The sequence below is a fragment of the Ranitomeya imitator genome, chromosome 2 (genome assembly GCF_032444005.1).
Source record: "Ranitomeya imitator isolate aRanImi1 chromosome 2, aRanImi1.pri, whole genome shotgun sequence".
Taxonomy (NCBI): Eukaryota; Metazoa; Chordata; class Amphibia; order Anura; family Dendrobatidae; genus Ranitomeya; species Ranitomeya imitator.
The window spans coordinates 517,886,485-517,901,018 of record NC_091283.1 but is presented as its reverse complement, the minus strand read 5'-3'; the positions used below and the strand labels follow the sequence as shown (position 1 = coordinate 517,901,018).

The 14,534-nt window shown below is 40.7% G+C and overlaps 1 protein-coding gene across 2 annotated transcripts in view; it reads right to left on the bottom strand.

Annotated features, from left to right (window-relative positions):
* LOC138664784 (embryonic polyadenylate-binding protein) overlaps positions 1 to 14,534 on the bottom strand; it is a 148,990-nt gene that overhangs the window by 29,807 nt on the left and 104,649 nt on the right. Inside the window, exons 9-11 of one of the 2 annotated variants that reach the window (XM_069751756.1) lie at positions 14,422 to 14,509; positions 9,411 to 9,536; positions 2,608 to 2,738 (exon numbers count right to left, since the gene is read on the bottom strand). In XM_069751756.1, the coding sequence (XP_069607857.1) occupies positions 2,608 to 2,738; positions 9,411 to 9,536; positions 14,422 to 14,509 (345 nt within the window). The remainder of the gene's footprint in view (positions 1 to 2,607; positions 2,739 to 9,410; positions 9,537 to 14,421; positions 14,510 to 14,534) is intronic. The other variant, XM_069751757.1, reaches the window with a different exon arrangement.

The window sequence follows — 14,534 nt, the reverse complement described above, 5'->3', positions numbered from 1 at the left end:
GCTTAGTGATAGAAAGCAGAGGGTGGTTATAAATGGTATAGTCTCTAACTGGGTCGCTGTGACCAGTGGGGTACCGCAGGGGTCAGTATTGGGACCTGTTCTCTTCAACATATTCATTAATGATCTGGTAGAAGGTTTACACAGTAAAATATCGATATTTGCAGATGATACAAAACTATGTAAAGCAGTTAATACAAGAGAAGATAGTATTCTGCTACAGATGGATCTGGATAAGTTGGAAACTTGGGCTGAAAGGTGGCAGATGAGGTTTAACAATGATAAATGTAAGGTTATACACATGGGAAGAGGGAATCAATATCACCATTACACACTGAACGGGAAACCACTGGGTAAATCTGACAGGGAGAAGGACTTGGGGATCCTAGTTAATGATAAACTTACCTGGAGCAGCCAGTGCCAGGCAGCAGCTGCCAAGGCAAACAGGATCATGGGGTGCATTAAAAGAGGTCTGGATACACATGATGAGAGCATTATACTGCCTCTGTACAAATCCCTAGTTAGACCGCACATGGAGTACTGTGTCCAGTTTTGGGCACCAGTGCTCAGGAAGGATATAATGGAACTAGAGAGAGTACAAAGGAGGGCAACAAAATTAATAAAGGGGATGGGAGAACTACAATACCCAGATAGATTAGCGAAATTAGGATTATTTAGTCTAGAAAAAAGACGACTGAGGGGCGATCTAATAACCATGTATAAGTATATAAGGGGACAATACAAATATCTCGCTGAGGATCTGTTTATACCAAGGAAGGTGACGGGCACAAGGGGGCATTCTTTGCGTCTGGAGGAGAGAAGGTTTTTCCACCAACATAGAAGAGGATTCTTTACTGTTAGGGCAGTGAGAATCTGGAATTGCTTGCCTGAGGAGGTGGTGATGGCGAACTCAGTCGAGGGGTTCAAGAGAGGCCTGGATGTCTTCCTGGAGCAGAACAATATTGTATCATACAATTATTAGGTTCTGTAGATGGACGTAGATCTGGGTATTTATTATGATGGAATATAGGCTGAACTGGATGGACAAATGTCTTTTTTCGGCCTTACTAACTATGTTACTATGTTACTATGTTACTAAGTCTGAAACGTTGTGAATGACAGGAGAGGAGTTCAATATCAATGCCATCAGAGGGGTTTGGACCCTTTTATATTTTGGTCTTCAAAAATGGAAGAGTGGCCTGAGCTCACCTGTCATGCCTTTTTGCGATGCCCGACAGCCAGAGTTCTCTCAGAACGTGTTTTCAGCGATGCTGGTGGTGTTCTGACTGATAAGCGTATTTGGATGTCACCTCAAAGCGTAGACCGCCTAACTTTCCTTAAAATGAACAAGTCATGGACCTCCGACGACTTTTGCACCCCAGTCGCAGATTGGGTAGACTAGGCGATGGTGTAGTTTTTATTGTCATGTATTGATCTTGCGTTATTAAAGTCTGTGCCATGTTTGTGATGTCTTCTGTGCCTGCTGTTATTACTGCTGCTGATGTTAAATAATTTTTTGAAATGTGGAGACTCCAAGTTGGGTCTCCATCTGGTGTGTTGCCTGTGATGCAAGGTGTGTCAGAGGCCTATTAGACTATTTCTAGTTTGTTGAAATCCATGCCACTTAAGAGGTGTGTGACAATTATTTTTTTGAATGTAGAGACTTGGGTCTCAATCTGGTGGGTTGCCCATGTAAGTAGGTCTCTCAGACAGGCAGGCCTGCACTTAATTTCAGTCAACTACCTGTGATAATTTACTTACATTTTTCTACCAATATTACAGTATGAAACTGATGTTTGTGCCATCTGAGTGTGGCTGGATTGAAAAAAATAAATAAAAAATGGAGGTGTTGCATGAGGTGTGAGATCTCCCAGCTAAGGCGGCTTACATTGCTTCCTTAACCACCAGGTCAGGACAGCAGTTTTCAATATGTCAGGGGGTGCTGTTTTTAAAATGGTATCACTTTGGGGGGTTTCCCAATATATGGGACCCCTAAAGTCACTTCAAACATGGATAGGTCCCTAAAAAAATACATTTTGTTAATTTCCTTAAAAGAATGAAAAATTGCTGGTTGAAGCGTTGCAGAGTTATTACCACATAAAGTGACACTGGTCAGATCTAAAAAATTTGGCTCCGTCACTAAGGGGTTAAAATACTGGATTTTTCATATTATATAGGTACACAACCCAAACCTCCACTTACTGTATTGTAAGAAGTTGTAGCAAGTCTGGAACACACAATACTTTCAATGATCTGGTCATCGCTGGCTGACAAACGTCCATACTGAATGCTCATCATAAAATCTAAATATCAGTCCTACGCTCCCATATGCCTCACAAAACCACCTTCTGAGACTCCTATGGCATTTTAAAGGGGCTTTGCAACATATACTCCTGCATTACATATGTAAAGGTAGAAGACCAATCTGTTATTTCTTTCCAATACATAATTCTTTTAATTTTGAGGAGTACTTCTAGTTAAAAAGTAAAGAGCACATTTTATCTACAGAAATATCTACTTTTCTAATAAATATTAGCCATTACAGATTACATGGAGTTAACAATACGCAGAGATTGCTTAAAGCAAAAACAGTCAGATATAATGCAGTACCTGCTGTAGGTGCACATTGTTCACAACTGGCTGCGCATTTCGGACCGAACAAGAATATCTGTATTGTGTCATTGTGCGCAGAAGCGGGTTAGCTTGGGCCCGAGCACCAGCCGTCTGAGTGCCTATATTTGCTAAGCAGAGAGCAAAATTAAGCCAAAACGTTTATTATAGAAGAAAAATACTGTGCAAAAGCGGATGGTAAAATGTGTAACTTGCAACAAACGTGACAAAACTACTTCAATGCCAAATGATATTTATCAATACTTATAATATACATACAGCAGATAAGGAGCTAAAGAGTTACCAATGCAGTCATTAAAGGGAATCATATCACCTAATCTGATAGCAGCATAATTTAGAGAGACGCACCCCGATTCCAACAATGTGTCACTCATTGGGCTGCTTGCTGTAGTTTTGATAAAATCACAGTTTTATCATTTCATCCCTATAACACTAGTATACATGAGCCATGTACTCCTCCATAGTCATGAGCATTGTATAACCGCACCTTCACCACTGACAGCTTTCTGTGTACACTGTGCATAGGCAGAAAGTCAATGGGGTGTGCAGGGTTATACAGAACTCTGCATTTAGAGAAATTGTTGATCTGTAGCTGATAAAACAGATCTTATGGTCATTTTATTTCAAGTGATACAAATTTGAATTTTTTTTCTTACTTGACAGCTTAGGCTAAGTTCACACTAGGCATGTTTGCTGCTCTTTTAAATGCTAATGTTCAGCTGTTTTTTACAGTACCAGCAAAGCCTATGAGATTTCAGAAATCTCATGCACACACATTGGGTTTTTCGGTCATCCGTATTTCGTGCTTTGCATGTTTTTTTGGACATAAAGCATGTCACTTATTTCAGTGTTTTTCACACATTGTCTTGAATGGGTGGCGAAAAAATGTTGAAAAAACACACTAAAAATGCAGGTATCCTGTTATGCTGCATTTTTTGTGCCAAAACCTGATTCTATGAAAAGGGACTTTTTTTTCCAACACTAAACTATCAGCATGCACAAAAGACAAATCTAGCATGCCAAAATCGCAGCGAAGAACATGCTTCTTTTCCTGCAGCTTCTTTCCTGCCAAGAGATAAGGTTTTGCTGCAGAAAAAAATGCTGAAAAAACACGTAGTGGGAACTTACTTTAAGGATATTCATTTTCTTAGTTTTTTTTGGAGCTTGTATGATTTTACTTTTATCATCCTCTCTCAGGCTAGAAATAAGATAAAGAGATGGGAGAGGTACCAATTTGTTTAGAATTGTACAAGCTTTAAATTGATAGGATACAAGACTTAATATATTGTTTTTGAAACGTCAAATTCAAAATTTTGATGGGTGATATTAGTCATTATTACAGCGCCAACGCGCACACAAGTACAGAGAAAGAGGACCCTGCCCGCGAGGGCTCACAGTCTACAGCGGATGGGTGAGGATACACTAGGAGACGGTAGATATTGGGAAAACAATGTTATATACAGTACAGACCATATCTTTGGACACCTTCTCATTTAAAGATTTTTCTGTATTTTCATGACTAAGAAAATTGTACATTCACACTGAAGGCATCAAAACTATGAATTAACACATGTGGAATTATATACTTAATAAAAAAGTGTGAAACAACTGAAATTGTGTCTTATATTCTAGGTTCTTCAAAGTAGCCATTTTTTGTTTGATGACTGCTTTGCGCACTCTCAGCATTCTCTTGATGAGCTTCAAGAGGTAGTCACCGGGAATGGTCTTCCAACAATCTTGAAGGAGTTCCCAGAGATGCTTAGCACTTGTTGGCCCTTTTGCCTTCACTCTGCGGTCCAGCTCACCCCAAACCATCTCGATTAGGTTCAGGTCTGGTGACTGTGGAGGCCAGGTCATCTGGTGTAGCAGCCCATCACTCTCCTTCTTGGTCAAATAGCCCTTACACAGCCTGGAGGTGTGTTTGGGGTCATTGTCCTGTTGCAAAATAAATGATGGTCCAACTAAACGCAAATCGGATGGAAAAGCATGCCGCTGCAAGATGCTGTGGTAGCCATGCTGGTTCAGTATGCCTTCAATTTTGAATAAATCCCCAACAGTGTCACCAGCAATGCACCGACACACCATCACACCTCCTCCTCCATGCTTCACGGTGTGAACCAGGCATGTAGAGTCATCCGTTCACCTTTTCTGCATCACACAAAGACACGGTGGTTGGAACCAAAGATCTCAAATTTGGACTCATCAGACCAAAGCACAGATTTCCACTGGTCTAATGTCCATTCCTTGTGTTCTTTAGCCCAAACAAGTCACTTTTGCTTGTTGCCTGTCCTTAGCAGTGGTTTCCTAGCAGCTATTTTACCAAGAAGGCCTGCTGCACAAAGTCTCCTCTTAACAGATGTTGTAGAGATGTGTCTGCTGCTAGAACTCTGTGTGGCATTGACCTGGTCTCTAATCTGAGCTGCTGATAACCTGCGATTTCTGAGGCTGGTGACTCGGATAAACTTATCCTCAGAAGCAGAGGCGACTCTTGGTCTTCCTTTCCTGGGGCGGTCCTCATGTGAGCCAGTTTCTTTGTAGCGCTTGATGGTTTTTGCAACTGCACTTGGGGACACTTTCAAAGTTTTCCCAATTTTTCAGACTGACTGACCTTCATTTCTTAAAGTAATGATGGCCACTCGTTTTTCTTTACTTAGAATTTGTATTATGGCAAGAAAAAAACAGCTATCAGTCTATTCAGTAGGATTATCAGCTGTGTATCCACCGGACTTCTGCACAACACAACTGATGGTCCCAACACCATTTATAAGGCAAGAAATCCCACTTATTAAACCTGACAGGGCACACCTGTGAAGTGAAAACCATTCCCGGTGACTACCTCTTGAAGCTCATTAAGAGAATGCCAAGAGTGTGCAAAGTCATCAAAAGCAAAAGGTGGCTACTTTGAAGAACCTAGAATATAAGACATAACAAAAAAGTGTGAAACAATTGAAATCTACTATATAAAGCTGAGTGTGTGTGTGTGTGTGTGTGTGTGTGTGTGTGTGTGTGTGTGTGTGTGTGTGTGTGTGTGTGTGTGTGTGTGTGTGTGTGTGTGTGTGTGTGTGTGTGTGTGTGTGTGTGTGTGTGTGTGTGTGTCCGGGATTGGCATCTGCACCGTCGCAGCTAAAGCCACAAAGTTTTGCACAGTCACACGTCTGGACCCCGAGAGCGTCATAGGCTATGTTGTGAGGTGAAATTTTAACCCCGCGCTTTCCAATTCACCAAACAATTTTGCCCCTATTTACATAATGGGGAAAAAAGTGAAAGGAAAAGTGGTGGAGGCGTCGCAGCTACAGAAACAAAATTTTGCACAGTCACACGTCTGGACCCTGAGAGCGTCATAGGCTACGTTGTGAGGTGAAATTTTAACCCCGCGCTTTCCAATTCACCAAACAATTTTGCCCCTATCTACATAATGGGGAAAAGAGAAAGGAAAAGTGTTGGAGGCAAATTGACAGCTGCCAGATGTGAACAAGGGGGACTTAAAGAATGAGAGCGATGGCGCCAAAGAGTATATACCGTACAGTTGCTAAGGTGGGGCCCCGACATGAGATACTCACCACACATGGGGATATGAACACACACACAAAATGCGCCACACACTACCACGTGCTTGAACACATATACCACCCTCAGCACACATTTCACCACACATACACCAACCTCGCCACATAAAAGTCGAAACACAAAAGTCGCCGCTCAAAACTCGCCACGCGCAAAACTCGCCACATGCAAATACTAGGCTCACGCAAAACTCGCCACAAGTGCAAAACTCACCTCATGGAAAACTCGCCACACGCAAAACTTGCACACGCGGAAAAATTGCCACATTCACAAAATTTGCAACACATGCAAAAGTTGCCTCACACAAAACTTGCACATACTGAAAAGGCACCAGACATAAAACTCACCATGCGCAAATCTCGCCATGCGCAAAACTTGCTGCACACAACTTGCTACACTAACCTGTCACATGCAACTCGACACACAAAAAGTTGCTACATGCATGTTGCCACACAAAACTCATCTCACAAAAGTCGCTACATGCCACACGCAACTCAACACACACAACTTGACAAACGAAACTCGCCCTAAAACACACACAAGTCTGGTATTATCCTTCAAAAATAAAAATCTGATTAATAAGCAGACAAACTACAAGAGCAACAAATGTACCATATAGGAAATACAGCAGCTGTCAGTCACATGACCTGTCTATTATGTTTATGTGTGAGCTAATATATACTGCCAGGGGGAGGGCTTCCTGTTGGCTGGGGATTTATCAGGCTGCCAATTTATCTTACAAATACAGAGGTAAAAATACTGAGCAAATAAGGTGTTAACGAGGTCTAATACAGGAGATCACACAGGTATATACTATATACAGGGGAGATGACACACAGATATATACTATATACAGGAGAGATGACACAGGTACATACTATATACAGGAGGAGATGACATACAGGTATATACTATATACAGGAGGAGATGACACACAGGTATATACTATATACAGGAGCAGATTACCTACAGGTATATACTATATACAGGAGGAGATGACATACAGGTATATGCTATATATAGAAGATGACATACAGGTATATACTATATACAGGGGAGATGACATACAGGTATATACTATATACAGGAGGAGATGACATACAGGTATATACTATATATAGAAGGAGATGACATACAGGTATATACTATATATAGGAGGAGATGACATACAGGTATATACTATATATATACTTGGGCTATCTGCACAAAAGCTGTTCTACCCTGTATGCACACATGGATTTTTCCTCTCTGAACCCTGTTCACACAGGTTATATACAGATGATCAGGTTTTTAAATACATCAGATAGGGATTGCATACATTAGTTAGGACTGCTCTGATAAGGGTATACCGTGAAGATTGGTAGAGCAGCTTAGTATACATTTTTTGCAAAAAACGTATCAACCAAATACCCTGTTTTTTACATCTTTTACTAGCACTTGCGGATTACTGCAACATTTTTTCAAACTGAGTGTTTTTGGTTTCACTATTCTCTTTTGTGTCTTCAGGTTTCTTGGTGGTGTGTGAACATGATCATACAGACTTGTTCACTGTGCAAGTAGCCCATGTGTTCCTGTATATATAGGAGGAGATGACACACAGCAGGTATATACTATATACAGGGGAGATGACATACAGGTATATACTATATACAGGAGATGACATACAGGTGTATACTATATATAAGGGAGATGACAAACATGTATATACTGAGGTGAAAATGATAGGTGTGAGATGAAAAGGTGTGAGTGCAAAATGAGAGGAGTGAGGGAAAATAGTGGAGTGATCGGAAAATGACAGATGTGAGGTCGAAATGACAAGTGTTAGGGGGGAATGAGAGGAGTGAGGGAGAAAATGAGAGGTGTGAGGGAGAAAATGAGAGATGTGATTGGGAAAATGAGAGGCGTGATGGGAAAATAAGAGAAGTGACGTGCTATAACTAACCACAGATATTTACTATGCCCAGGCAACGCCGGGCTCTTCAGCTAGTTAAGTATATAATTCCACGTGTGTTAATTCATAGTTTTGATGCCTTTAGTGTGAATGTACAATGTTCATAGTCCTGAAAATACAGAAAAATCTTTAAATGAGAAGGTGTGTCCAAACTTTTGGTCTGTACTGTATTTCTAAAATGTGTTCTTGGTTACATTAGCACAGGAGTTTAAGTTGGGATCTCGGTAAGATCATATTTCCAAGTGTGATTTTTTTTTTTTTTTAATACCGTCTCATCCTAATCATGTTTAATAGTAAATTTAAAAGAAGAATCAATATGTTTTACACATTTTTAAATATACATGTAACAATTTTTTTTTATTATTATGTCACTAGACATGTCCTTTTTCAAGCTTTTAAAAAAAAAAAAAGAATAGTACAGTAGTTAAATCATCAAGCTATAAAATAAAACAATACGAACTGGTCTTAACTATTGATGAGCGAGTATGCTCGGGTGGTCACCGAGTATTTGTAACTGCTCGGAGATTTTTTTGTCAACGAAGCTGCATGATTTACGGCTGCTAGCCAGCCTGAGTACATATGGGGGTTGCCTGGTTGCTTAGGACTCCCCACATGTATTTAAGCTATCAGCCACAAATCATGCAGCTGCATCAACAAAAACTAAATCTCAGAGAACACTGAAATACTCGGAGACCACCTGAGCAACAAGTATACTTGCTCATCACTAGTCTTAAACAATTAATAGTACCGGTAAGTCTTTCCACTGACCTTTTATCATCAACGTGTCCTTTCTACTGGGTGAAATGTATTCTTGTCCACAATCTCCACCTGAGTTAAAGGGAACCTGTCATGTCATTTTTGTGTATTAAACTGCCCCCAATGTGTTAGTGATGCATTCTCTTACCAAAGAACAAAATCTCAAAAGAATTTAAAACAGAGGAAAATTGCATTGGTTCCCTGAAATGGAATGACCCCTTATCAAAACTGCAGCAAGCAGCTTAAGTGCTAAATCACCAGGGTCTCTTTCCTTACATCATGATGCTCTCAGATGGGGTTGAAAAAAAACCTGGTGACCGATTCCCTTTAATGCTTCACATGGTAAATAATGTGTAAATGCAGGTGGTGCAACTTTTTGACACGCTCATTTAGGAAGGTTGTCACTTTCGGCATCCCTTATTAACTATGAGAAAGATGATGTCCCCCGTTGGGTAGATGTCCCAGTCACACTAGGAATTTAACACTTTAAGATCCTGAAAATGACACTTACAAACTCTCTGAGTCTGAGGACCAGCCCTGGGCATCTGTGTTGAAGCTTGCTTCATTGTACTTATGTTAGAAGCGGTACGTCTTGGAGGAACTGCCCTCAGTATTGGAGAAGATGAATGGTATTCTGCTTTAACAGGAAGGATAGATGTATTAAATGTCACAGATATTAACTGCTTGTCGTAGACCATGAGCTACTCCATATACTTTACATGTCTAAGGCTAGGTTCACATTGCGTTAATGGGTTAACGCTAGCGGACTCTGTTACATGGCGAAATTGTCGCAATTAACGCCATGCAACGGATCCATTAGCGCACCCATTGACTACAATGTGCTAACAGATTTCTAGCGCATGCCATTTTCGGCACGCGCTAGCGATGTCTCGTTAGTTTCGGACGGACCGCGGACGCTGCTTGATCGGGTGTCTGCGCTAGCAGGATCGCCAAATGCGATCCCTTTTGGGACATTGCGTTAGCGCAGTCCGTAGCGCTATGCGCTAAACGGACTGCTTTAACGCAATGTGACCCTAGCCTTACACCTTTTCTTCAGACAGAGGAAATCAGGACACCACCACATTAAAAAGTCAGCCAGTTGTCCCCAACACAACTCAAAAGCTGCAGGTTTGGTAATGTACGGCCAAGTTTAATTCTTTCCTATCACTAGACCTACGTAAAATTACCGTATGTCTCATTAGAACAATGAAGATGTAAGAACAGATTATTTATAGAGACAATCTTTCCTCATAGAACTTATTAGGATCTTTGGACATAAAATGCATTTTATGTAACCAGTAGGGTCATTCCATATCAAGTGATCCAAATATGAATATTTTTTTTACCTTACGTCTTTAGATTTTTTTTATTTTTTTGTTTTTATGAAGTACAACTTTAGTTAATTACAAATTAAAAGTTTAGAATTTTTTTCTTCATGAGTTAATTTTTTACAGATTTTTAAAGTTTTGAAAAAGCGCGGATTTTGGCCTGGTATGGCTTTACATTTTTTATCATATCTCGGGCTAGAATTAAGATATAGAGGTGGAAGAGGCATCATTTTTCTCAGAATGGTACCATCTTTCATTTGATATGTCACAAGACTATGTTTCTTTATATTTTGTTTTGTAGAAATCAAATTAAAAATTTTGATGCGCAATTCTGAAAAAAACGTATGTTTTAAAATTGTGAAAACATGCATGTGTGTAACTCGTGTCCTTGTTTATATTTGTACAGGGACTCAACTTGGGATCTATCAAATTTGTATTTTTTTTTTTTTAAGCCTTGAATCATCTGATTTTAGGTTTGTGTGAGTTTCTTCCTTTTTTCTTTTCAAATTACAACTTATTGAATTCAACATTTATATGCAACAATAAAGGTACCGTCACAGTAAGCGACGCTGCAGCGATACCGACAACGATCCGGATCGTTGCAGCGTCGCTTTTTGGTCGCTGGAGAGCTGTCACACAGACAGCTCTCCAGCGACCAACTATGCCGGTAACCAGGGTAAACATCGGGTTACTAAGCGCAGGGCCGCGCTTAGTAACCCGATGTTTACCCTGGTTACCAGCGTAAAAGTAAAAAAAAAACAAACACTACATACTTACCTTCCGCTGTCTGTCCCTCTGCGCTGTGCTTCTCTGCCCTGTGTAAGCACAGCGGCCGGAAAGCACAGCGGTGACGTCACCGCTCTGCTTTCCGGCCGCTGTGCTTACACAGGGCAGAGAAGCACAGCGCCGAGGGACAGACACCGGAAGGTAAGTATGTAGTGTTTGGTTTTTTTTACTTTTAGGCTGGTAACCAGGGTAAACATCGGGTTACTAAGCGCGGCCCTGCGCTTAGTAACCCGATGTTTACCCTGGTTATCGGCGAAGACATCGTCACACACGCCGATTCAGCAATTTCAGCAGGAAGTACAGCGACGAAATAAAGTGCTGGACTTTCTGCAGCGACCAACGACATCACAGCAGGATTCTGATCGCTGCTGCGTGTCAAACTGAACGATATCGCTATCCAGGACGCTGCAACGTCACGGATCGCTAGCGATATAGTTTAGTGTGACGGTACCTTAAAGAAACACAAAAAACAAATACCGAAGTGTCACAATAAATACATCTTAATCATCATAACAACTTGCTCAGCATTTTCAACCCGAATTCTTTGAACAAGCCAAAAGATAAAAGGTGATCACATCCTCAAGTGTGGTTTTCTAAATACAGTCTGATCCTAATTATATGTTAAAAACAAGATTAAAAGAACCAATATTTTTACCACCTATTTCTACATGGAACAATTTTTTTTCTACTATATCACTTAACATGTAATTTCTGAAGTGTTTAAGAAGAATAGTACAGTAGTTAAATCCTCGTTCTATAAAATATGAACTAATCAAACAATTAATAGTAGGTTTTTACACTGGCCTGTTATCAATGTGTCCCTTCTAGTGGGTGAATGTCATCTTGTCCATAAGGGCTCACTAGCAATGGCCGTTTCCTTTTGTGTCAAGAGTATGTGCGGCCGGTCATGGTGCTCGGCTCCACCTGAGTTATATCTGATTTTTGTTCACTTTTACAATGTCTGATTTTCTTGGATACACAAAGGACGGCGCTAGACCAGAAAGTGCAGAAAAGTCCTTTCTACGTCTTCATTTTCACAATCTTTGGAGAGTCCAGTAGCTGCCAGCGCCGACCATATTCACAGGTCACATAGCCAGTTGTTAAGTAAATAAGGCAGCACACTGCAGCGCTAAAACATACAAACTTGAAAAACGAAATTTGAACTGCATTACTGCACTAGAAATATGAAAAATGAGAGCTTTTAGCGCATAAAAATGGCCAATTTTATGTGTACCTGGTAGCCCCGTTACGGCATCTCTCTTATACCAGGTCCTAAACTTGCCTTACCTCGCTGAGAATAAACGTCTCCATCTGAATGGGTACATGTGAAAACCTCTTACTAGACTAAAATTCTCTCTCTGTGGAGGGGTATTGGACCTGCTGTAATTAAAACACCTGAAGCTAGGAGGCGGAGTGCACGATCAGAAGGCTAAAGAATACATTTCAAAAACCTGACTGGCACATCCAAACATAGACTCAGTGTGAAAAGGTGCTGAACCTAGAGTCGCCAACTCGTATATAGTTAAGTAAATAAGGCAGCACACTGCAGCGCCAAAACATGCAAACTTGAAAACACGAAATTTGAACTGCATTACTGCACTAGAAATATGAAAAATGAGAGCTTTTAGCGCATAAAAATGGCCAATTTTAGGTGTACCTGGTAGCCCCGTTACGGCATCTCTCTTATACCAGGTCCTAAACTTGCCTTACCTCGCTTTTGAAATGTATTCTTTAGCCTTCTGATCGTGCACTCCGCCTCCTAGCTTCAGGTGTTTTAATTACAGCAGGTCCAATACCCCTCCACAGAGAGAGAATTTTAGTCTAGGAAGAGGTTTTCACATGTACCCATTCAGATGGAGGCGTTTATTGTCAGCGAGGTAAGGCAAGCGTAGGACCTGGTATAAGAGAGATGCCGTAACGGGGCTACCAGGTACACATAAAATTGGCCATTTTTATGCGCTAAAAGCTCTCATTTTTCATATTTCTAGTGCAGTAATGCAGTTCAAATTTCGTTTTTCAAGTTTGTATGTTTTAGCGCTGCAGTGTGCCGCCTTATTTACTTAACTATATACGAGTTGGCGACTCTAGGTTCAGCACCTGTTCACACTAAGTCTATGTTTGGATGTGCCGGTCAGGTTTTTGAAATGTATTACATAGCCAGTTGTGTCATCCATGGCTGATCTTGTGCCGCCTTCTACCACTTCATGGTCGTCACTGTCTTTATTTCCACTACATGGGATGACAGTGCGGTATTGCAGAGTCCCTGTGATGGGTTCTGCTTCCTGTAACTGATGTTATAACAAACTCTCCTCCTCCTCTTCGTAGTCCTGGTTTGTACAATACATGAACTGAATGTTAAGAATATTTTTCTCCCTCCATTTGAGGAGTTTCCTGGGTGTTAAGATCTGGTGTGAATACGGCCTCTGGAGGCTGGAGCTGCTGCCTGTCATCTGCTCTGCAGTCACCGTCTACCCCTGGTTATTCTCAGCCCTAACAAAGCTTCTCCTCTGTCCTCTCCTGCTTCTAAGTGGTAACATAATAAAATAATACAGTAATATCTAACAATCATGGATTATTGGGTAAATATAGACCCCACACTGTTAGACCACAGGCTGAACAGATCTGAAATCAAGATTTTTGAACTGACACTAATATTTTTATTTTTTTAAATATGATCCCATCACGATCCCATCTTGTATTTTGGTACAGATGTGGATAGGAGCATAGCAGGCACATGTGCAGTTTTTGAAATTTTTAAATTAAACTTTTTTTCGGAAATGCGTTTTAAAGTTTTGCGCTTGCGTTTGCATAGGTAAAATATTATCAAAGATACTCTTGTGACATATCTGGTGAAAGCCTGTACAGTTCTGAGTAGAATGGTGTTTATTTTGTTTCTGTATCTCTTTTCTAGCCTGAGTTATGGGGAGAAATGTAAAGGCAGGCAACACCGAAATTCGCACTTTTTCCGAACTTTGAAAATCAATAAAAAAAAATTAAAAAAAATCTCTAATTTTTTCTCCTTCACATTTTGCATTCTCTGACACACTGTTACCAAATAACAAAATCTCAAAAGAATTAAAAATATAGTGGTAAAAATCATTGGTTCACTTGACATGGAATGACCCAGTAATGAACCTCAAGAGTGAGCTAAATAATCATTGGGGGGCAGACCACCAATCCAATAGCCAATGAATGGAGCAAGGTGCCTGTGCTGCAGTCGGACCCCAGCGATCAGCAAGTTCAATCTTGGGGTAAGCCCCTCTATCCAGAATGGATTGGTTATAGAGAGCTCCATAGAAGAAAACAATCACCCTAAAGTAACAGACAGGCCAAACATTGAGAGAATTTACCGTATATAAAATAATAAAACTACAGTAAATATGTCCTTTCTGTGTTCCAGTCACTTACGTGGAGGCCTGGGCTGGTGGGCTGTCCAGTGAGGCGTGGGACGTACAGGGGCTACCGGACTTGGATTATAATAGGTTCTGCTTGGTGGCTTCAAGTAAACACAGCAGTTAGTA